The sequence below is a fragment of the Artibeus jamaicensis genome, unplaced genomic scaffold, assembly GCF_021234435.1.
Source record: "Artibeus jamaicensis isolate MK-2021 breed Jamaican fruit bat unplaced genomic scaffold, CSHL_Jam_final contig_511, whole genome shotgun sequence".
Classification (NCBI taxonomy): Eukaryota; Metazoa; Chordata; class Mammalia; order Chiroptera; family Phyllostomidae; genus Artibeus; species Artibeus jamaicensis.
In genome coordinates, this window is record NW_026521866.1 from 1,607,691 (window position 1) to 1,632,131 (window position 24,441).

The 24,441-nt window shown below is 43.8% G+C and overlaps 1 protein-coding gene across 1 annotated transcript in view; it reads left to right on the forward strand.

The window, feature by feature from the left end:
* Positions 1 to 23,444, forward strand: part of APCDD1 (APC down-regulated 1) — a 31,343-nt gene extending 7,899 nt beyond the window's left edge. The window contains exons 2-5 of the mRNA XM_037130806.2: positions 4,772 to 4,955; positions 7,000 to 7,531; positions 19,867 to 20,188; positions 21,577 to 23,444. Coding sequence (XP_036986701.2) covers positions 4,772 to 4,955; positions 7,000 to 7,531; positions 19,867 to 20,188; positions 21,577 to 22,028 — 1,490 coding nt within the window. The 3' untranslated portion in view covers positions 22,029 to 23,444. The remainder of the gene's footprint in view (positions 1 to 4,771; positions 4,956 to 6,999; positions 7,532 to 19,866; positions 20,189 to 21,576) is intronic.
* The last annotated feature ends 997 nt before the right edge of the window (positions 23,445 to 24,441 follow it).

Below are 24,441 nucleotides of genomic sequence, written 5' to 3' on the forward strand. Positions count from 1 at the left end.
CATGTTTGTAGCTTCCATGCCTAGAACAGTGCCTGGCCCTTCTGAGCCTTTCTGACTGACTGAATGAGTGAGTTGCTAGTTTCAGTCCCACATTGTATTCAACATACTCCGGGTGATGCCCTGAACTCAGGGTTCCCTGGCTTGGCCAGAAGTCCATGTCTGGTCTCTTTGGAGGGTACTCTGTGGCTGATCCTGAGAAGGAAGTCCTGGGTTATCAAGATAGAGCTTTTAAATTTGGCCTCTCCTGCAGCTGAACTTGGTACTCCCAATGACTTTTTAATTCCCGGCCATTTAATACTAGAAGCACATACAAGAAGGCTGTCCATATTCGTCACTCCAGATGAGCCGAATAAATATTGGAGACCACTGTCAGTTGACTGCAGACCTAAGAGAGAGTTTCTTTTGCCTACAGCAACTCCTGCTTTTACGTGACACATTTAATTTTGTTCCCTAAGAGTAATCAAGGTGGAGGGCTCTTTGAAGGGGAAAGATAAAAAAGAAAAAATAGCAACTCCCTGTTCTTTCACCCTGAAAATACATTATCACCTTGGAGTGGGAACCCAAAATCACTGGGTCCCAAGTACTGTGCTAACTGCAGAGTTCTTCTCCATCTCACTGCTCACTTTGACATTCTCCTGGGTTCACAGCCTTGCCAGGTTCATGAGCTTTGCTCATTGTCCAGTAAGCTCAATAATAAAATGGAGATTTGACTCTAGAAACTCTGAGTAATTTATTTATTCTTTGGCCTGCTTTTTAATGATTGCATATTGGTCACTCTTGGATTTTATTTCTTCCACCTCTGGTTAAAAAGCATAACTGTAGGCCCCTTTCCTGTGGGACTCTAGCCTTACGAATGACCCATGCACATCCTAACCTCAGCCCTCCTTCCTCTGCCTTCGAACTCCCAGCTTTCTTCTCAGAGCTTCCTTCATCGTCTCTACCCTTGTTCTCTGACATTTAGGCCAATGAGACCTTAACAGTCTCAAAGACCGAAAAACTTATTGTTATTCTCCTTCATGCTTCTGGCCTCTAAAATATATGGAGTAATAGTGAATAGGTATTTGTTAAACCAAGTGTAACTTGTCAACAACCAGAGACTGGCACTCTGGGTCCCACTCTCTTTTACATCTGGGTTACCATTTCACTTTACCTGAGGGCCCTATCTTTACTCTGGGTACTCTGTCTTTCTCAGGACTCAGAAGGAATCTGGCTCTGGATAACTTTGACCATCATTTTAACTGCACTATTAGCTAGGAAAGACTTTCTGAGGGTGGTCTAAGAACCTAATTATCATTTAAAATAACAAGAGCTAACATTTAATGAGAACTATGTGCCAGGTCTTATATTGAAGAAACTGATCTTAATACCAACCCTAAGGGATGGGATGTTATTCCTTCTTTACAGATGAGGAGACTGAAGCTTGGAGAGGTTAAGTAATTTAAGGTCGCAGTGCTAATAGCATGTTTCATAAGTGGTAAGATACATATTTTGTTCATATTTTAAGATCTTTGCAATGGATGTACACCTTAAGGTCAGTGAAGGTTCCAGTCCCTGTTAGCCTGGAGACAGTAGCTTTGAGTAGATGACACTGTCCTTGCCTGTGTGAACCTGGGCACGGCTGCTCATTACATCCTGCACAGATGTCATCCCGGCACACTTCCTTTATTTGCATACAGTGGATATATTCTTGAGGTTAGCCGCAAATAGGCTGGTTTTGAAAATACAGTGAACATTTGGGCCAAGTTGCTTGCTGTTTTTTCTCCATAAATCTTATAAATTACACTCTGAGCACAAAAGAGAAACCACTGAAAACCAGTCAGGCCTACTGATAGATCCGTAGAGTTGCTGTTTGACGTCAGTGAAGCACATACTGACCACTGGAGGAGGAACTTCAATTCCATATTTTCTCACATGGCACAATCAATTACTTAGAAAGAAAGATACCCACAAAAAGATGAGGGTGAGTTTGTGTTTTTTACTGAGCTATATGTGGAGCAGCAGGATTACCTGTTACATGTGAAGCAATGCAAGCAATGGCAAGATACTGCCACAGCTTTTTGAATAGGTAAGAGAAATGTCAAAGCAACCAGAGGCTGCTACGCATGATTCATGGGTATCTCAAGATTATTGTTAAGGCATCGTGTCATCATTTAAAAGCAAGTGTTTTTACCACTAGTAATAAAATAATGATGTATCTTAACAATCATTGAAGTCTGGGATTGGATGAAATCCTTTAAGTGGCAGATCCAGTTTCAAACTCAAGCAGCCCAGCTCTGGAGATTTCACCCATATCTACTATCCTCCAAGCTTTTTATCTCTACAGGGAAACATTTGCAGGGTGTAAAAGGGTTTACAAATCAATTTTTAGAACATAGCCAGGTTGATATGCCTAATTTCATATTTAAAGTAGAATCTTCCCCAGCTCTCAATGTCTCATGACTTGAGTTAAAAAACAATCTATTTTAAGTTAGCCACATTGTAATTAATCACCAGATAGCAAGTGGTACTATGTTTTCTTTCTTTCTTTTTTTTTTTTTTTACTATTTTTTATTTCTTGATTGCCTAACAGAGAATTCAGGAAATGCTTCCTATCATCAAGATAGTTATAACTCTTGGGGTTGGTGGAGATACAGTGACTAGTACTCTTCTCTCTAAACTAGTTCAGAACTAACTGAGAGATCAACACAGGTGTCAGGCAAATGGGATTAAAACATTAGAAATCATGATAAATACTTGATCAGAGACACAGTATAGAGAAATGTACATGGCAGGATTGCTAATAGTTCATCTCTTGATTCCTACCTGGCACAGTGCCATAGCCCAGCAACTGAAGGGGAAGGATCCTTACTACATGGCAGGGAGCTGATCAGAATGCATGTATTTTGAAAACATGCTGGCTTTTGAACAGAGAAAGAAAAAAAGAGTCAAATACTCTTGTTCCTCCTCCATCACGTACACTGCTACACTTGGAGAGGGGTGAATGAGGGATAGAGACCATCCAGGAAATCACTCCAGTGGAAGTGTCTTCCCTTGGGTGGAAGTATGAGGCTATATAGTAGGAGATTCTCCCTTAACAATTACGAGCATTAATATCGATACCACTAGGCACAGGTTTCTGAGTCTCAGCCTTTCATTCTAGCTCAGGTCTGAGTCATCTGGTCTAGCTAAACGCAGTTGGTTGGTGGTGAGATTGCATTTAGTTTGAACATGACACCATCATGCTGTTTTACAGTCTCTTTTTACAATGATCATTTAGTAGAATCATACCCATAGTGTCTTTCTCTCATTGCCTTTCGCTTCATTTGAGATTTGCAAGGACAGTCCTAGGCTGTTGTTCATTCCCAGGGTAGCGTTTTACTTACAGGAAGACCCCGAGACTTTTCTTGTAGAAATGTCTTCTCAGTGCTTCCAATAAGAATCTCAAAAGACTTAGAAGTCAATGCCCTGGTCAACCCTCTGAATCTTGGCAAATGTCTGCATGTTGTCAACCTGTTGCAGAAAATCTACTGAGTTTCTCTGGTAGATTTTTATCATGTTGGTGGTGTAAGTCACTGTATTCTGCACTTGATCTTAGCCAAAAGGCCGAGAAGCTATAGTCACTGTATTCTGGGTCTAACTTTTCATTTTCAAAAGATCTGTGATAGGCCATGGTTTCTTTATGAAATTATTCAGGCACTGATTTAAAAACATATAATTGTATTTTAATCGGTACATTTTTTCTATTTTTGCATATATTTTAATTTTATTTTTGTACACAGGTCTGACTAGTGTATTCTTTGCTAACAGGGTGCTGAAAACATGGTAGGTCCACAATAAAGACTTACTGATTTGTTAATTACTTCAAAAGTGAATCTCAAAGGAAACAGTCGCCTTTCAGATTATAACTTCATTTTTTCTCATTGCTTTACTCTGGACACTAGGCCAGTGAGAATTCACTACTATCTGTAGGATAAACTACTTATACTGAAGATGAACTCAGGCCTAGTATTCCTTTATCCATGGAAAATAAAAAATGTGCAATTTTCTTGTAATCACTCTTAATTTTAAACTCTATATAGCATATTTAGTTACCAACTTTATAGGAGTGACAAGGGGCCAGACTTGGAAGTTAATTGGGGAGAATGTCATGCCCTTCCCTCACTGCAGGGCAGGAATATGACCTGCACCCAGTGAGAGAGCATCCATCTGGAGACTGAGAAACCAGAAGATGCATGACCCAGTGTAGCTGATGGGAGCCACACGAGGGAGCAGATCAACAGTGGGGAGTCTTTTGAGCTATTCTCTGGGTTTTTCTCCATTCCATCAAAATTCCCTTTTCACTGAGGCTGTCCTCAATCTTTCCCGTCCTTACCTAAATGTGTCACTGAACATTTCACCCTTCCTGATAAGCCCTGTCTTACTTCTCCCTTAAGTCACACCTTCTCTTTGAACATGTCCATTTCTCTCCATTCCGTGTGGCATTCATTTGTCTGTACTTCATGCCTCATTTAGCTGCATGACCTTTTGCTATTTCATAAATGCATGAATTGGAGCTCAGTCTTTGCCAGGAGCTGCCCAAGTGACCTTATACAATTCCATGGTTGTTTTTTTTATCACCACGGACCTCAGTTCTCTCACCTGGGAAATGATCTCCCAGGATACTTCTCACTTTGGACTGCGTGTTTCCGAAAGTGGAAGCAGTGATAAAACCTGGGGGCTGGGGGGATGTGTGCATTTCCCACTTGCAGCGCTGTTAGCCACGTTTCTCCTGACTTCCACTGTTCTTTTTCAGGGCTGGGAGAGGGTTCGGCCCTCCTTCATCCAGATAGCAGATCACATCCTAGGTCCTTAGAGAAAAGTGCCTGGAGAGCATTCAAGGAATCACAGTGTCATCACATGCTCAAACATCTCCACAATGGTGCAAGGATCACTGTGCAGATGCCACCAGCCATTGAGGGCCACTGGGTGTCCACTGGGTAAGAGGGGTCCAGGAGGGACTGGGGAGCACACTTCTGTGGAAGGCCCTTTTTAGGGTTTCTCAGATCCATGTAGACTTTTTATAATATACAATGACTTAAGTGTTGTCTAAATTCTAAGACCCAAACACCACTTTGAAATTCTGGTTGGTAAAGAAACAGAGTTAAGTACTGTAGAAATCTTAGCTAAAGCAGAGATGATATTGTACCACTGTTAGCCACAGGGTGTGAGTGAATAGGTCCTTGTTTACTGAACTCTGTGGGACCACTGCTGTATAAAAAGAAACCATTAGCAAGTGAAATTAGGAGTCTGTGTTTCCCCAACCCTGAAACATGATTTGCAAGTTTCTGATCATCTAAATATTCCAGCCATATTCTGGTAATTTAATATATGGCTTCAGGGTTCTAAGAGTAAGTTAAAAGGTTCTCAAGCTACCTTACTAGGCAGGCCGTAGTTCTTGGATTCTTTTCCAGGCTGTGGAGTGGAGATTTATCCCAATTTGAGCTCTGGCTTATCTTCCATTAGAGCTTTTAAAAATAACCTAGAGGCAGACCTGCAGTTTTTCTCCTACCCATTAAATTGTTGAGAATTAACAAGGCTAACTCTGGGATCTAATCACTTCTCCTTTGCAGCATCTGGGTACCTTGGGGAGGGATTAAATAAATTTGGAGAAGAAAAAGGAATTTTATAAAATGATGAAGACCCAGAGTTTTCTTTCCCATAAAAATGAGATTTCTCAAAATAAATACATTATAAATACTTACACTAACAATCTTAATGTGATGTACTTTTAAGTAATTTATTATTCTATTTGACAAATATTTATTGAGCATACAAGTATTAACTATGTGCTAAGCACTATTTTAGATTTTGTGTTTATAACAGTGAACAAAACAAACATGGTCTCTGTCTTCAGGAATTTTACAAGTAAGCACACAAAGAAGTACTACGATGAGGGAAAAAACAACAGGTGCTAAAAGAGAATCCCAGGGGCCCTATTTTACAGTGGGGTGGTGCTATATATTATAGACCTGAGCAGACTTAGAAGGCCAAAATTAATGAGAAGAAAGTCATGTAACTGAGACTAGGATCTAGCAAAAGGTATAGACAGACAAATTCTTTGCCCAATACATTGAAGGAGACCTCCATCGTCAGCCTGGGGGGTGCTGTGCTGCATGTCTGTGAATTGGTTACAATCAGAGCAGTGTGAAGAGCGCGCCAAAGCTAAAGCCGGCTGAGCCGTTTGTGCTCTGTCGACCCAGCCTGAGTATTTCTGGCCTAGGAATCTAGAATTTATCTAATGCCACAGCAAAAAACATTTTGTTGTCAACAGCGCAAAACAAAAGGAACCCTTCTTACTATTGTTATATTAGTTTAATTTTACTGTTTGCCTCTTTATTTTTCTAGAGGGAAAGTTGACTGGATAGGAGGGTAAATTTCTGACCTGTAAGTGACACCTCTCCAAGACTAGATTTCGTTTCGGGATGGCAGACGTCTAGCATCTGCCTGCTCTAGACAAGGTCCATAAAACAGAGTTGTAAGGAAATCAAGTTATTCCTGAACTTGCTTAAGGGAACTTCTTTTATAGGTCAGAAATACAGTCTTTCCTTCTTCCTACCAGGAAGGAAGACATTTCTCTGTAAGTTAGGCCCATGGGTAGAACTGCGGATGTCAGGTTTTGCTCTCCTGGTTTGTACATAAAGTGAATGAATGGCTTTCTGGTGTAGAGTGATTAGTCTCATAGGCGCTACAGCTAGACTACTTTGGTTCACTGTCTGGCTCTGATGCTGGCTGGTTATATGACCTTGCCCATGTTTCTTAATCTCTTGTGCCTCTGTTTTTCCATCTGTGAAATATGGGCAATAGTAATAATACCTACCTCACTCATAGGTTATTGTGAGAATTGAGTGAACTGGTATCTGTACACGATTTAGAACAGTGTAAGCCTATTATTATTATTACTGTAATTTATGAACACTAGAATGAATCTCTTCCTCATGGTCTTGGGTTTAAAAAAGTCTTTCTTCCCCACTTCTTCTTCAGCTGTGAAGTGAGGTCAGGCCCAGAGTTCATCACAAGGTCTTACAGATTCTACCACAATAACACCTTCAAGGCCTATCAGTTCTATTATAGTGGCAACCGCTGTACAAGTCCCACCTACACACTCATCATCAGGGGCAAGATCCGCCTGCGCCAGGCCTCCTGGATCATCCGAGGGGGCACAGAAGCCGACTACCAGCTGCACAGTGTGCAGGTCATCTGCCACACAGAGGTGGTTGCCGAGAGACTCAGCCAGCTAGTGAACCGCACATGCCCTGGCTTCATCCCTGCTGGAGGTTCCTGGGTGCAGGACGTGCCCTACGACCTATTGCAGGAGGAAGATGGCTGTGAGTGCACCAGGGCCGTGAACTTCGCAATGCATGAGCTACAGCTTCTCCGGGTGGAGAAGCAGTATCTGCAGCACCACCTGGACCGCCTGGTGGAGGAGCTCTTCCTTGGCGACATCCACACTGATGCCTCTCAGAGGACATTCTACAGGCCATCCAGTTACCAGCCCCCCCTGCAGAATGCGAAGGTACCCTGAAGCTGACTGCCCTCGGGGCCCTGCAGCCTCCTCTTTGTGAAGTAAAATGAGGGACCTAAGGCCTGTTGTGTCAATGGGGCCAAAGGGACCCCATGACAGAGAAGAGCTGAGTCATGAGGGAGGGGCTGCTGGGAAATGAGAGGATTCTCAGAGGACTTCTGGGGGAGGAACATGTAGCCAGAGTCAGGAGACTTAGGTCAGCTACCAGCTTGCTCTGTGATTTGGGGCCTTGATTTTCTTATTTGATGTGGGTGGTTGGTTGGGGTTTAAGGTTGGTGGTTCTCCTAGAAAATCCCTGAGGCTTCTTTCAACTCTAACACTCTAGGAACCTCGTCTGGGATTCTAATGGGAAAGCGTGAAGGACATACAGAGATGTTGTAACCACACGTGGGAAAAACAGACAAGCACGGCAGTGATGGCAGCCCTGGAGGAGGTGGGGTGGTCCCAGGGGAACTGCGACAGTGCTGTTCCCAAAGGGTGGTAGACCCCGTGAGGATCTCCCACTCACATTTCAGACTTCACAACAGACCTCTGAGGCAGATACCACCACCCTTATAGGCAGAAGAGGCAGCTGAGGTTCAAGGGGTCAGCCTCCTGCCCAAGGTCACCTAATTAGTTTCAGTGGAACTTGAACTCAAACCTTTCTCCAGACCCCACACTTGACTGACTTAAATGTAAAGTCACTGTAATCAGAAGAGAGGATGGAGAGGGGCAGGAAACAATTAAAACCTCACAATGTTCTTTTCTTGAACGATAGTCCAGTAATTATATTTGGAATTCACAAAGCATTTCCTTCCCACGGTCTCAGAATTCATGTCAGCATGTAACGTGGTCATTTCTACTCCAAAAGTTAGAGAAGCTCAATGCATGAAGGGTGTGCGGGGCGCTGATTGTGGTGGGCCAGGGTGGCAGACAGTTTTCTCTAGAACAGCATTTCTAATTGCGGGGTCCTGTTTGATTTTGTTTGGCAGGTTATTCATTTTTTTAAAACTCTTTTTTCTTCTTAGTCCTTTGAGCTCATTCATGACTAGTGGAGTGATCACAGAATACTTCTCCTGCCAAAGGCCACTCAGTGTTATCTTTTTAGTGGTGTTATTGTGAGCTCAAGTAATGAAAGTCACCATTATTATAATGGTGGGAAATCTGCTGAGGAAGCCCACTTGGCGGAGGCTGCTTCCTCCTGATGCAGCTGGTTAGGGATGGTCTCCTGTGTGAGGTGAGACTGAGGGCCGAGGGCTTCTGGCCCAGAGCTCCTTGGGCTCTCCACACTCAGGTAGCTCAGATGCCATGGAGGGTACTCCCAATGGAGAATGGGAGCCAGGTTGCACTATGTTGTGCCTCAGGAGTGCCAGGGGCACTGAGAAGGAAAAGGTGAGTTAGGGCAGTGTGCAAGAGAGCCTCGTTCATGCCCTCTTCCAGATGTCCCCTTGGGATAGGGGGTGGAAGGTGGTGGGTAGGGGCTAAGCTGTGACCTTTCCACACAGTGATGCAAAGGCATCAAGAGGGAGAATCTTTCACAGGGTGGCACATAGGTGAGTGCCTGGTTTTTGGGAAAACAGAAGAGTAATGAACTTCCAGTTCCATCATGGGACCTTTCCAATTGGTAGCATTACCCAGAGTCCGTGTTGAATGTTGCAGCTAAATAACACTTTTGTTGAAATCTTTGGTGTGTGATAGCAGTGGAGGAAAGGAGATTTTCATATGTACATTTGGCTTCCTCTGAGTACAGCCAGCCAACTTTTTAAAATTATTTCTGGTGATGGGAGGTAAGAATGTCATAAGTAAAAATGGTCTACAGATAATTCAGAAACTCATGAGAACCAGGAACACTAGCCCCTGTCTCACCCTGAACCTTTGTGAGGATCCACGAAGCCAGAAGAATCCCTTTCATCCCTACTCGCCCTGTAGGGGAGGCACTAATGAACAGCAAGACAGCCAAAACTCAGGGGCAGTGAGGGAAGGGGCTGAGGAAAGAGGAGGAGAAAGGAGGCTCCATTGCTCAAGGAGGAGGCACAGTGCAGCCCCAGAGTTGCCTGGGCTAGAGTTGGGACCCCTCTTTCCAGCTCTATACCTGACCTTGGGCTGGTCATTTGTGAACACTCCGGCTCAGGTTCTGTTTCCTCACCTGCAGATGCCTATGTAGGTTCTTTGATCTCTAGTGCTTTCTAGGACTCTAAAAAAAAGTATTAATATGGCCATTTTGTTTTCTCATCTCTCTCTCTTCTCCCTTAAATTCACTGTGGTACTTCTGATGGCATGGCTCACCAGAAAGTCATGGCTACCAAAAGATAAAATCAATATTCCTAAGACTCATAGCTGCAGATGATGCTCTCCTTCCTTCCCCTGGGTCTGATGGAGAGAGTTCTCCTGGCCAGCATCCCTCACTAAATAGAGCCTAGTTTGGGTGAGAGGAAAGGCGTACAGTTGTGGCTCTGGGAAGAAAAATGTCCTGAAAGTGAGTTACTAACATTGGCGTGGAGAATTAAGGATGAGAGTTGTAAGGCCAACCTTGTTAGAATTTTTATCAACAAAAAATGGTTGCAGAGTTTGTTTTTTTTTTAAACATTGTCTCAATAAATTGGTGAGAATATGGACTTGGAGATGGTAGCCAATCCTGGGACCCAATTCTCTTGTTGTCAGCTGTGGGGCATAGTAGTATTACCTGACCTTTAGGAGTCTTAATTTTTCTCTTCTATAAAATGGTAAAAATAGAAGGTTCTATCGAGTTCATGTGCAGAGTGCTCTCTGCCTCTGGAAAGGGCCCCTCACCGAAGCCCCTTCTTTCCTGGCCTGGAGTAAGTCACTATTCTGGCTGTGTGGCTCCTAGAGGCATGAAAGTGACAGCTGACCAGGACCATCGAAGTGTCTGATGGTGCCTGGCTAGAAAACCTGTCCTCCCATTTTCTCCTCCCTCCTCAAGTGATAAGGCACTTGTGGGAACATTTACTCAGTTTCTTCAGAAGTAAACCCTTTAAACCCTAGATCTGGTTCCCTCATTCAAGAAATATTAAGGGTGGAAGGAACCTTGGGTCTTAGATATTATCCAAAATGTACTGTTAAGGAAAAAAAAAAAGGAAGGCACAGAGTAGCATGAAAAGTATGATACCATTTGTAAAACTAGTCATAAAAGAAGAAGATAAGCTTGCAAAGGTACATAGGAAATGTAATGATTGCTTCTGAGGAGGGAGACTGAATAACTAGGGGACAGACAGAATTTGTCACTGTATACTCTTTTGTACCTTTTGACATTTCTGCCATGATCTTAAATTACCTAAATACAATCACCACTGAAATTAAAATACATCTTTCAAAGTTAGGACTCCCGGGCTTAGAGAGCTGTGGCCATGGATGAGGATGGCGGCAGGTCTGGGAGGAGGAGGATGCAGGCAGGCTGGCATCCAGGGCCCAGCGTGTGCTTTCGACTGCAGGGGCTGCCAGCTGGGGAAGGAGGGTCCTTCGAAGACCAGGCCCTGAGGTCTGCCTGGCTCTGGGAGCTGAAAGGGCTCGTTTTTCTCTTGTTGTCCCTGGCATTGTAGGTATTGGCCTGCAGTGTTCATCAGAGTCTTCAGGAAGTTTTTAAATCCTTCCCCAGGACAGCTATGAGAAGGAATAAATGGACTTGGCCTTCGGTGCCTTTCCAGACACCAAAAGCAAAGCCCCAGGTGCTCCCTACCCGCTGGGTCTGCAGGAAGAAGGAGGGGGGCTGGGAGCGCATCCGGAAAGACCTCATGCCCCCGCCCCTTTGAACTCCTTGCCTTCTCTAATTGCTGGTCCATTGAGACCTGGCTGAAAATTAGTTTAAATGCTAAATTGAGTTTGAAACCGCTAGTCTCAACCCCTCTGGAAATGGGACACCATGTAAAAATAGAATCGTTAAATCATGTTGTTTTTCTAAGTTTTATACAGCTTTGCTGTGAGGTTCAGAGTCCTTTGGCAAATAAATTATGTTTGAAGAAAATCAGGTGTGCTGGGAGAATTCTCTCAAGAAGAAATTGGCTACTCTTCATTAAAAAAAAAATAAAGGCCACCTAAAATAACCCTAAGAGAAGATGCTTTGTCTGAATTGAATTTAACATTTGGGCGACAATTACCCTCCATCTAGATTCTTGTGCAGTTGAAGAGTTAGTGAGGTACATTTCTTCATGTGGTAGAATCAAAGTGTAATTAAAAGTAAATGATTGCTGGGGTCGTTGGTAAGGCCAAAGCCTCCGGTATCAGGCTCATTAGCAAATGTAAGTGTTCTTTCTCCAAAATCTTACACTGATTTAGCCACAGGGCTGTAAATCAAAGGGTTTATCAGAAAACCCGACAACTTTCCCTAAGCTACTTATCTTAAATATTCTGTCCAGCACGCAACAGCAGTGGGACTGCACATGAGAGGGAGAAAAGCACCAAATATTTTTAAGAGCAACTGGGCGAGGTAAAAAAAAGGAGTTACTTGTGCACTTTCTTGAAATTTGTAGAAACCTGTAGAGACTAGACTGAATGAACAAGCATTTGTTTCTGAGAAATCTTCCCTTTCCAATTCTTTTCAGAGTATTTGAAAAATATAGATGAACTCTGAGACTTTATGATATCTATGACATCAGAGGGTCTTTGGGCCAGGTGGCCATGGGCAGTGGACTCGTCGGCCGACTCCAGGAGACAGATCTGCAGCAGAGAGAGGTCTCTCCTTAGGCGTGTGCTTGCTGTGGCTCCCAGGTGGGAGGGTGAGTGGGTGTCACAGGAGTAAGCACAGAAAGAGCCAGGTGCTCATAGAAGAAATCCTGCCCCTTCTCTTTCTTCCAGTGCAGGGGGAGGAGAGGGCTTTGCTGCAGTGAGGGGAGATGGAAGAGGTGGTAGAGGACTGAGAGGTTCAGGGAGTCATGACCTAAAACGGTTTCAGATGCCCCTCTAACATTAAGGTAGATTTCTAAAGAAAATGGTGATCCTGCCCACTGGGGCTGGGTGTTTTAACTCCAAGGTTGCAAATGTTGCATATTATCTGAAATTGAGGTTGAATAATGGGATTTTGATGCTGAAAGGTCATGTGGACTTTTTATGTCACACAAGCCAAGGGCTTTCATATGAAGCATCACATGATCATTGCACCACACAGATGCTGGCATATACTTTTATTGCAGAAACAGTTTCTTATGTGTCTTGACTCCACAATATTTCAGCAGATCAACAGGCACACAAGGTTGCTTAATTTAAGGAATTAACAGAGCAAGAAATACTTGTTGTCAGGAGCAATGCCAGTGGTAAACATTTCATCCCTTAAAACGGCAGTCCCCAACCTTTTTTTGGCACCATGGACCATCTTGGGGCAGGGAGGAGAGGTGTTGGGCTAGCAAAGCTCACCTGTGGAGGATGGATGGGGTGGGGGTGACAGGAGGCGGAGCTCAGATGAGCTTTGCTTGCATCCTGACATGTACCAGGGGTTGGGGACTCCTGCCTTAAAAGGCAAGAAGGCTGAAGGACAGGGAAAGCCTGAGCAGCAAGAAGTCAGCCATTCAGAGAGTTGATATTAAGTCCCTGCTGTGTGGAAGTTCTGGCTCCACACTCTGAGGAGAGGATGAGGAGAAATAGGTCAAACTGGGGGGTCTACCGCACTTACAGCATATTTAATTATTCAGATAAGTCTGCTTTAACTATTTAATCAACTTAATAGGAGAAGAAAGGAACAAGTAAAAACTAAACAAAAATTTTCTTCTGAAACCATTTTAAAGTCATTTCTATTAAAGAACCAGCTTATTATGGGTCTTTTTATCTTAGCTGTTGAGTATATACATAGTGCATATGCATAGGCACAGTGGAGGCAAAATTATATTTTGTGTGATTTTCTGATACTGTAAAACAAGAAAGGTCTTTGTGAGCTAATGTCTTAGATTGTAAACTTCTTAGGAAACCCATTTCTGGAAATGTAGTGTCGCTCTTCAAGACAGACTGCCTGTTCCCAGCAGCGGCCCCTTAAGCTACAGCCAGACAGACCCAACATGTACGGCCATGGCTTGTCACCCTGCTTCTTTCAGAGCGTGTAGTCATCACGATGCCTTTGGATGGTCAAAATGAGCCTGAGATCATAAATTCTCAGGATCCAAGATCTGAAAAGCACCCCAAGAGGCCCCTATCATCAGGCCAGTCAACTCTCATCGTTTTTGATAAATGCTGTCTTACACTAGTCATATTTTAAAATACTCAGTGATGTTTTAAATCAGTCAGTCAGTTTAGAACCTTTACCATATCCATTGCACCCTCCTAGATGTCATGGGAAGTAAGATAGAGAGAGCACATTGGTCTTGGCCTTAAAGAACTTAACATGAAATGGAGAAAATCTGGAAAGGAGATAAGTGTAGGAATACCTACAGTAGAAATTTAATCAAAGACATGGTGAGTAGTAGTTGTAAAAAGTTGTCAGCATCAATCATTGACTATGGCAGGCTTTTTCCTGAGAAACACTAATGTGTTTTTTATTGCATGGAACAAACTCTATGAAAGGAACTTTTCATCATCTATTCCCATTTCTCCTCCTCCTTGAACAAAATTTTAGCCCAAGAAATGTCTTATTCAGCCTGCTTCTCTAGTTCATCTATTCACAACAAGATCACATCAAGTAATTTCTTCCATTCTGGGAAGATGCTGGAAACAAGTGGATACTGTCAGCAAATGACGAACCAACTCTTCAGAAATAAATATTGGCAGGAAATGGGAGAAAGCTGGAGAATCCCTATCAGTCACTGGCCAGAGAAAACCTTTTCCAGGGACTGGAATTCTTCATGGGGAGACAAGTTCTTTGCAGGACCTCAGCCTCAGAGGCAGCCAGGGGCCAGGAAGTAGTTCTCAGCAAGCCCCAAGACCAAATTATATTCCAGTTTCTACTTTTTGTTTGCAAAGTTCCCTGAGCCATGTTATTCTCTCTCTGTGCCTTGGTGAACTCATCTGTAAAGTGCGCCTGTGGTCTTTTGGGGAGGCAGTACACTCGAACGTCCTCAGAATTCAAATGCCCTGTCCATGCAAACTGTGGTTATTTAATGTATTACCATGACTCCGGACAGGAATCAGAAAGGAGAATGGGCAAAACCCTACTCTTTGCCTAGAACATTGCTCACTTACAAAATTTAAGAGTGATTATTTCATTTTTAGAATAATCTTGATTTTTTTTCCAAGAGATTAATTGTATAAGGCTCTTTTCTTTTCCCTCCCCCTTTGGAATTAAAGCTTTTTATAGTTGGTGTGAAGAATAGCCACAAGGAAACATGTCCTGCTTTAATCTTCACAATTTTTGTGCACATAAACCCTGACTTTAGAATAGGCCCTTTCTGAACCTCAGGGGAAGGGAGTGATGTAGAAGCCCAGTCGGAAAGCCGGGGAGCGGACACCTTCTGAGATGAGAATCATTTGTTAGAACATGGTCCAAAAAAAGAGTAAATTCATAAAGCAGGTGATATTTCATGGTACAAATTACTCTTCATGTTGAAAAACTCTTCCCTTTTATCAACCTTGAAAGGCTACTATTTAAGAACAGCATCTTGGAAAAGGGAAGCACTAGAGCCAATTCAATATATAGGCTTTAACTTCTGCTTCCCTTAGCTGTTCCTTTTAGGCATTTTGGGTTTTATTCAATCCAAGGAATTAAGAGCACAAATTATTTTTTTCATTTGTCTATAAAACAGAGGGGTGCTCCCCTTATCCCACCACAGCTCATCTGCCCCCTTGTTGATGGTGTCTACAGAGGGGTGAAAAGTGCACCCTCATTTATGATATTTTTGGTTTCTTAATGCCAGCTAAAGAGTTATTTTAAAAAGTAACTGGCCAACTAAAAAAAAATCCTATTAAAAAAAGACCAAGGGACTTGAATAGACATTTCCGCAAAGAAGATACACAAATAGTTCAAAGCACATTAAAAGATTATCATTAGGGAAATGTAAATCAAGTGGTACCTCCTGAGACCCACTGGATGCACTAGAATGGCTAGCAGAGAAAAAATAATAGTTTTTGACCAGAATATAGAGACATTAAAACCCTGCCATGTTGCTGGTGGGAATGTGAAATGGCGCAGCTGCTGTGGAAAACAGTGTGGTGGTTCCTCAGAAGGTTGGACACAGAAGCACCATGTGATCCAGCGGTGCCTTCCTCGGTATAGACCCAAGAGAACTGAAAGCAGGGTTTGGAATAGATTGTATATTCATGCTCATAGTATTATTCTTTACAATAGACAGAAAGTGAAAGCAACCCAGTGTCCATCAACAGATGAATGAATAAACAAACTATCGTCTATCCATGCAGTGGAACACTATTCAGCCTTAAAAAGGAAGGCACTCTGACACATGCTCCAAGGATGAATGTTGAGGACATCATGCTAACTGAAATAAGCCAGTCACAGGAAGGGCAAATACTGTACAATCCCACGTATATGAGATGCCTAGAGTACTCAAAGTCCCAGGGACGGAGAGTGGGGTGGTGGTGGCCAGGCCGGGTTGGGAGAAGGGTGGGGGGAGTTGCTGTTCCGTGGCTACTAAGTCTCAGTTTGGGAAGATGAAACAGTTCTGGAGGTGGTGGTGGCGGCTGTACAACAGTGAATGCACTCAGTACCACTGAGCCGTACACACAAGATGGTAAGTTTTACATTACGTTTATTTTACCACAATTAACAAAAATGGAACTAGTGTAGGAATTTGGCAAGACCAATAGCTAAGGGCCACCCAATCCCTCCCCAAATTCTCATAGACCCAACTAATGGATGGCAAGTTTCCCCCAAACTACCTGGTCTGCTTTTCTCTGCTGAGAAACAGAAATGCTTCAGCTCAGGACCATCACTCACTGAACTGATCTCAGTTCAGCCAGGTCCTCACCTCGGAGCTCAAGACCCCGGCCCATTTTACTTAAAAGCACCATGTGAACCCCAGATCCTACCCTGCTGGGTCCGCGGCCTTGGTTGAACAACCTGAGCCTGACCAAGCTGCGCCCACCTCCCCCACTGAGCCCGTTCCTTTTCTGATTTAAGAAGCTCCTGGGCAGATTCCGAATTGATGTTGATATTGGAAGAAATAGACATTCCTTTCAGGGATTGAGATTTATGCCTTCTTAGAATGGCCAGAAATGAAGTGGTCACAGTTGATGTTTTTAAAATCCCCAAATTATAGACAGCAAAGCCAGTTTTGGGGAATGGGAGGAAGGAGAGTTGGAGGCTGGTTGGTGTTTAAATAAACAGGCCATCCACTTGGGCTGTTTAGGACCTGCTCAGTGGGCAGGTGGCAGAGCAGTAAGCAGGTTGCCAGCCGGGAGCTCCAGGTGGAGTAGCATGGACCTCTCGTGGGCGATTTGAAAGCTGCCTGGCCTGTGCTCCTGGAGGGTCCTCTCTTTCCAAGGCCATCTCCTTCAGAGCACTACATGTCCTTGTTAACAGGCTTCAACACCAGAACCCCTCCCTCCTGCCCGTGAGATCCCAGATACTTGACTCCAAGCGCTGGGTTGGTTTTACTCAGACCATGTGGAACTGGGACAGGGAGCAAGGGCAGCAGGGACAGCTTGATGAAGGTGCTGATCATGAAGTGTTTGCTGGTAGTTAAGGGGCTGCTTCCTGGGTGCAGGAGCTAAGATATTACACATCAATCATATTAACTTCCCACCTCAGATTTAGAGTTATCAGAGTCCCCTTCCAGGGACGAAAAAAACTTTGAGACTTTCACTTCCTGGTAGCTTACTAAGAAAACGCTTGATGGTAAAGTTACTGAATTTGGTGATGCTTTCTTTTAACTAAATGTATCTTACTCAGTCTAATGTGCCTTTGAAAGATAGTGGCACATGTAGTGTGGAACATGCCATTTCTTTAGTCTTCCTCCTTAGAGTGGTTTTGGATTCAATGAGTGGGGAACCAGCTTAATCTATCACTCATTTCTTGCAACAGTCTTGCAAGTAAGTATAACAATCCCCATTTTATAAATGATGACATTGAAACATGAAGAGTTAAATAACTTGCCCCAGGTCACCCACTGCCAAGCAACAGTCACTGCTGAAAAACTGGGCCTGGGGACTGGCTCGCAGGCCTGGCCGAAGCTGTGTCTTTCCAGGCAGTTAAGCGTGGCTGTACGCAGATGTTTGCTCTCTGTTTCCTTACCTTCGCTTTAGGCAGCAGCTTGCTGTTGACCACAGGCTGCTGAGCGGCTTCTCCCGTGGGCCCCCAGAGCACTTCGTAGGAAAGGATAAGGCCCAGAAATGTGTTGGGACCCAGGACAGCGAGTCCCATCTGTCCTCACCCTATATCCTTCATCTCACACTGCAGTTACCCGTTTGATCTCATCACCTACAAGTGGCAAACAGTGTTGGTAAAGAAACCCTTCTGTCTCAAGAAGTACAAATCTCAGCTCATCTAATAATGAACACAGCAACAAGTGAGCAAGTGCTGAGCTCTCCGTGGGGGAGAATGCTGGCAGCAGAATGGCCCTCCTCCACTGCTCTCCCACTCTCTGAGATGGTCAAGTGTTTAACTGAACAACAGTCACGGCAACAGTATGGATTCAGTGCTGGTGATGAAAAGGGCTTTGACATTTGGAACTCTGACTTTTAGAAAGTAAGCATGTGCCTGCCTGCCTGCCTACCTGCCTGCATCCCCAGAGCACCCACCTGCCAGTAAGCTGCTGTACCACATGGGCCCCTGGACAAGGGAGCAAAAGGGCTGGGGTCTGTGGGCCATCCACCTGAATGCTGAACCTCAACTGTGAACCCCCTACCATAGCACTGATCAGCTTTGAGCTGTGCTTATAGCATAGCCAGTGCCTGTTAGGCCAACTGACTTTACAGCTCCCTATGTGGAAAGGATTATAGCAGAGAGACAGGTGGTCCCCAGGTCCAGGTGAGGCAGGCCCTGGTATTTGTGACTTCAGCTGCACAATGGCGGGTATGGTCATGAACCCAACTCTCCTGTCCTCTAGACTTCAATTTTGTGTGTAATCTCTGAGCCCTCCGGGCCACCAGCATTTACATGGCTAACAGTGTCTGACTACCCTACTAATCGGTTTCTAGCCACAGACCTAAAGAGCCCTGTTCCAGGGTCTGTGTTAGTGTTACAAAGCAGACTCAGCAAGAGGAGAGCTCCTGAAAGAGCCACAGCTATCTTGCACTTATTAAATGGCTTAAAGCTATAAAGCAGGAGGCATAGTAAGAGCCTATAAACCTCCCAAGCCCTGAGGCCTGCAGACACAGATGGATGGCAGGTGTGCCTGCCGACTTCTGAGGCTCTGTTCTTGCCGGCCTTTGGGCCCCCTCCTTCACACCCTTTAGTCGACAGCTCCCTTATCCCCAGCAATTGGATGTGTCCTTTTAAAAAAATGTTTGTGTCTCCTAGTTGTTTTTAATGAAACTATCTAATTGTGGTAAAATGCACATAACAAAATTTACCATCTTAACCATCTTTAAGTGGACAGTTTAGTGGTATTAAGCACATGCATATTATTATGCAACCATCATTCATCCACAGAACTTTTCATCTTTGTCCAGCTGAACGTCTGTGCTCATGAAATGCTCACTCGCCTTTCTGCTGACAGCCACTGTTGTACTTCTTATCCCTATGAACTTGACAACTCTAGGCCCCTCGTGTACGTGGAATCACACCGTATTTGTCCTTTTGTTTCTGGTTTATTTCACTTAGCACAACATCTTCGAGGTTCATCCATGTTGTAGCATGTGTCAGAATTTTCTTTTCAAGATCAGAGAGTATTTCACTGTATGAGCATACCATATTTTGTTTATTCACCTGTCAATGTACATCGGGTTGTTTCCATGTGAATAATAGCTATGAATATGGGTGAAAAAATATCTCTTTGAGACCCTGGGTTCAACTGTGTTGGTTATAAATCAAAAGTGTAATTACTGGATTATGTAGTAATTCTTTTTCATAGCAGCTGCAACATTTTATATTGCCACCAGCAGTGTTTGCACGAGAGTTCCAGTTTTTCCACATCCTTTTAACACTGTTATTTTCTGTTATCTTTTTTAACAGTGGCCATCCAAATGGGCATGAGGTGATACCAGTCCTTTTTTCGAAAGGGTCTAGCACACATGGTTTGAAAATGTAATGTGATTCTAAAGAGAGTCCATATCTCTTTATGAAATATTTAGGTTAAGTGTCTAATGTTGGCCAAACACATGTACTTGTGAGCACACACATGTGTACACACATGCACACACATCCCATCTATGTGGTGGAGCAAGGCTGCAGGTGCTTCTTGAGTACCCAGGTCAAGGTGACAGTGCTCAGGTGCCGTGGCCATCCCCATTTGCATAGCGTGCGCACGCTGCTCTCTCATGAAGCAAGATCTCTCCTTGTGTTTGTCTCGTGACTGCAGAACCACGACCATGCCTGCATAGCCTGTCGAATCATCCACCGGTCAGACGAGCATCACCCTCCCCTCCTGCCCCCCAAGGCTGACCTGACCGTTGGCCTGCACGGCGAATGGGTGAGCCAGCGCTGTGAGGTGCGGCCCGAAGTCCTCTTCCTCACACGCCACTTCGTCTTCCATGACAACAATCACACCTGGGAAGGGCATTACTACCACTACTCCGACCCTGTGTGCAAGCACCCCACCTTCACCATCTACGCCAAGGGCCGTTACAGCCGGGGCGTGCACTCCTCCAGAGTCATGGGAGGAACCGAGTTTGTGTTCAAAGGTAGGTCTCCCTCAAACCCCAACCCAATAGCCCAATGGGTGAGGGAGAGTGAGCAGTTCTGTGACTTTTGTTGAGGCAGAACCCAAGGGAAAGGGCCCCTTTTCTGCTAGAGATGTTACAGAAGAGAGTAGGGAACACTTTCTGCCCAAGCTCATCATTTACAACAGCCTCTGAGCTCCTTTCTGCCAGCCAGGACGGGCTGCTCCAACTGCAGGCCGCGGTGCCGGGAAGCCCACACCACTGTGCACGGTGTCCCATGTGGCCCGTGCGTATGCGACTGGAAATGAAATCTCAAGTCTGTGTTTTTTTTTTTCTTATGTGCAGCTCATGGCATATTCTGAGCTACTTCTGTGATAAATAATAACACACTGCCTGCATTGTGCTTTCTTTAGTGGGCAGTAAAGAGCAGGTGTTAGTTACACATCAAGGACTCAGAGCTGTCACTTCCACTGCTGGGTTGTCCTACCCAAGAAACTTGTCACATGTTTCTCGAACGTGGGAGGTTTAGGATGCATGAGTAAGGAAAGTAAGGAATAAGATGATCAGGAAGGGAGGTCTTTTGGCCTCTTTCTAGATTTTTTTAAGCTTGTACATTTTTGTAAGATGGTGTCAGCCCTGCAAGGCGAAGAGGGACAGGACTGACACTGGGTATGACTGCTTTCAGGACAGCATTTCATGGTTCAGTCTATTTAGTATAAAGTATTGCTGATAACTGTGATAAGTCCTTGGGCGCCTTAACCCTCTCTTAGGAAAGGAAGAGTTGCTCCAAGAATAGACCTTTGATAGTTGTAGCTGAGATAATGGCCATATTTGTCTGATTTCACCCCAAACCTACCGTGTATACACAGAACGCAGTCTCCTGGGAGGGCCTTCAAAAGATGTTCTCTATAAATGCTGGGGTTTGTATTTAATATAGTTACATTTCTTGCCTGTAGCCTAGTTGATTTTCATGGCCTGATTTATGGGCCAGTAGTAATTTGCAAGACTTCTAGCTAGTATAGGTGTTTAATGCCACATCTATTTAAAAGCCTTAAATTTTTTTCATAAAAACTAGAATTCCAGTTTTATTGAATATTTTGTCAATCCTGAAGAGTCAGTGTCACCAAAGATAATTGCAATCAGCTGCAATCTGGCTCAGCATTCATGTGCTAAATGTAGTAGGTTTTTGATCACACAAATCTGGAGTGATTGTCATTCAGAGCAACTGCACCGACCTTCCTCCTGAGAATGCCTTTTTACTCAGGCTGCAGTTAGACGGTTGTGCACCAGGGTTGGTTTTAGATCACAAGGCATTGCGGAGATGGAGTGCTACCAGCAGCTGCTCGTGGACTCTCTGCACTGCACACTTACTCCCTTGGAGTCACAGACCTGTCCTCTCTCCTTTGCAGTGAATCACATGAAGGTCACCCCCATGGATGCGGCCACAGCCTCACTCCTCAATGTCTTCAATGGGAATGAATGTGGGGCCGAGGGCTCCTGGCAGGTGGGCGTCCAGCAGGATGTGACCCATACTAATGGCTGTGTGGCACTGGGAATCAAACTACCTCACACGGAATACGAGATCTTCAAAATGGAACAGGACACCCGTGGCCACTACCTGTTATTCAATGGCCAAAGGCCCAGTGACGGGTCTAGTCCAGACAGGCCCGAGAAGAGAGCCACGTCCTACCAGATGCCCTTAGTCCAGTGTGCTTCCTCTGTGCCCCGGCCCGAGGACTTCCCTGAGGACCATCGGGCTCAACAGTATGGGAGCCAGGCACCTAGAAGAAGTGCTTCTCCCTGGTTCTGTACTGCGTTCGCCTGCCTTTTGACTCTGCTACACTGGAATGCCCCCAGATAGAAATGTTTTTAAAGTTATATTTTTCCATCCAGGTTTCCTTACAACTTAAGTTTTTTTCCTTATGAAAAGAGAGGACACTTCCGTTGCACTTGAGTGCCGGAGAACTGTCATGCCCTTTCTCCTCCACCTCGCCTCTCCCTCTCAGCCTGAGTCGGGAACAGCACTGTTTGAAGTTTCTGCTTTGAACTCTATCCAGTCGGATCCCTGGCCTGGGTGCCTTCACAATAGTAATTGCACTTTAAGACCGCAGAGCGTCTGGGGCTAGTGTGTCTGAGCAGGGTGAAAGCTAGGTCCTCTTCTTTTCTTCCTCTTAATTATTGTTTCTGAGTTGGACTTAGAAGAAATGAATATCAAGCTACATATTTTTTATTGTGGTTGCTTTCTGTCCCCCTTTGAAACTGTTTCCTCTCTGAGTTTTACAACCTGGAATCCAGTGCAGAGTTGCTTTGGGACTGCAATCAAGACACCTTTTATTAATAAAGAAGAGACTTGGGTCTAGATGTGTACATAGAAAAAGACACACAATTTAGCTTAACCACCTTGACAGCCTTTATACAAAAAAGGAGAGAATCCAGACTTTCAAATGCAGAGTGGAAAAGTACCTGAAATTAAAGTTTTAAAGTAATTTAAACTATCATTGTTTTAGCTTGTTAAGAAAAGATGGTGGTTAGATGCTGTTTTTTTGGGGTGGTTGGGGATGCATGCTGCTTTCCTACCTGCTGAGGAGACAAGGGCAGCTGAGCAAATATCAAAAGCAGCCCTGTTATCAGACAGACAGGAACATGGTATGGCGACAAGTATTAAATCAATCCCACATGAATAACGAAGTGCCCATTGTTTCCACAGTTTCCTCTTTTTAGGACACTCGTCTTGGCTCATGCCGTATCTAGTCAGGAATGAGCACCGTGGCATCTCAGCCCTCGTCCGAGATGAATACTCATCACACTTCGGTGCTTAAGGGCCCGGCTGGTCCAAGAGAGTGCAGTGGGGGCTTCCAAGCTGGGTACTCCATTAGGCTCCTAACCTGTGTGAAACCCAGGCTTTGTGTACAGTCTCCTTCCCTTGGGACATGTCAGCTTGATTCAGTTTCTGTCCTGCCATTGCCTTGGCTCTGTCACTGCAGAGGGTCTCAGGGTCACCATATGCAGGCTCTGTGAGCTGCTTTCTCACAGACAAGGGGAGGGTACATGAATCGTGCCTGACCGTTACTCTGGATTATTATAAATGGTGCTATCTGAACACCAAGTGTTATTGCCAGTAAAGACTGATAGAGGGAAATAATGAGTAACTGAAAATCCTGAATGTAGCTAAAAGTGAAGATGGAAACCATGATCAAATCCAAGAGTCATGCTTGTATTTAAGAAATAAAGTTATGGAACACTGTAGCATTCAATGTGGTGTTAAGTTATAAGGATGGCATGGAGTAGCAAAGTGCTGCATGTTCAGATTATATTTTAAGTTGTGGTACATACATATTAAGTGGGTTTATTCAAATGAAAATACTAACTTAATATCTGCCAAGTTTCATAAACAAAGATGTCAAAATACTTCCAGAAAAAAAAAAACATTTTACCTATGGACCCATTTAATTAATACTAATGCTATCTTTAAAAGATATAATAGGATTGAGCTCGGGCCTGGGAACCAAGCAACCAAGTCAGGGCTCATGCCAGGGTTGCAGGCTAGTTCCCAGCAGGGGACACATGAGAGGCAACCATACATTGATATTTCTCTCCCTCTCTCCTTCCCTTCCCCTCTAAAGATAAATAAAATATTTAAAAAAAAAAGATATAATAAAATTATGTGAAAAACTATGTTCACTGCTAAAGAATACCTCAGGTTATTTACTATAAAAGTAGGGGATTTAGAGCCACTTAATTCATAGGTGCTCACCTATATTTATCTATTCATACTTCTAAAAACTACATTATATCTATCTGTATATACACACATATGTAGATATATATCCAAACATATAGGTATTAACATATATATGTAATACACACATAGGTATAATTTCAGGATAACATGAAATTCACATGTTCATATCACTTCCTAATGCAGGGAATGACCAATATATTTATTCTAAATAAATATATTAACACAATTATAGCTAAATTAGTGACAATTAAATTTATACCCATTGCTTGTTTTTCACCCACATATATCACATCTTGCATATGTCAGGCATGTTAACACAAATAAGTTCTAAATGTAAGACCTCATGTAATCCATGAAGATCTTTGCAAGTGATTTCCCATCATCTTGAAGAAACAGTGATCTATCTTTAAGAGTCATTCAGGTTTAAAATCAGAAGTATTAAAACCAAGATGTTATCTCTGAGGAAGGTATGACTGAGTATAATATTCTATAGCAAGTTTAAAATACTCCATAAAATGTAGTCGGGTGCTGG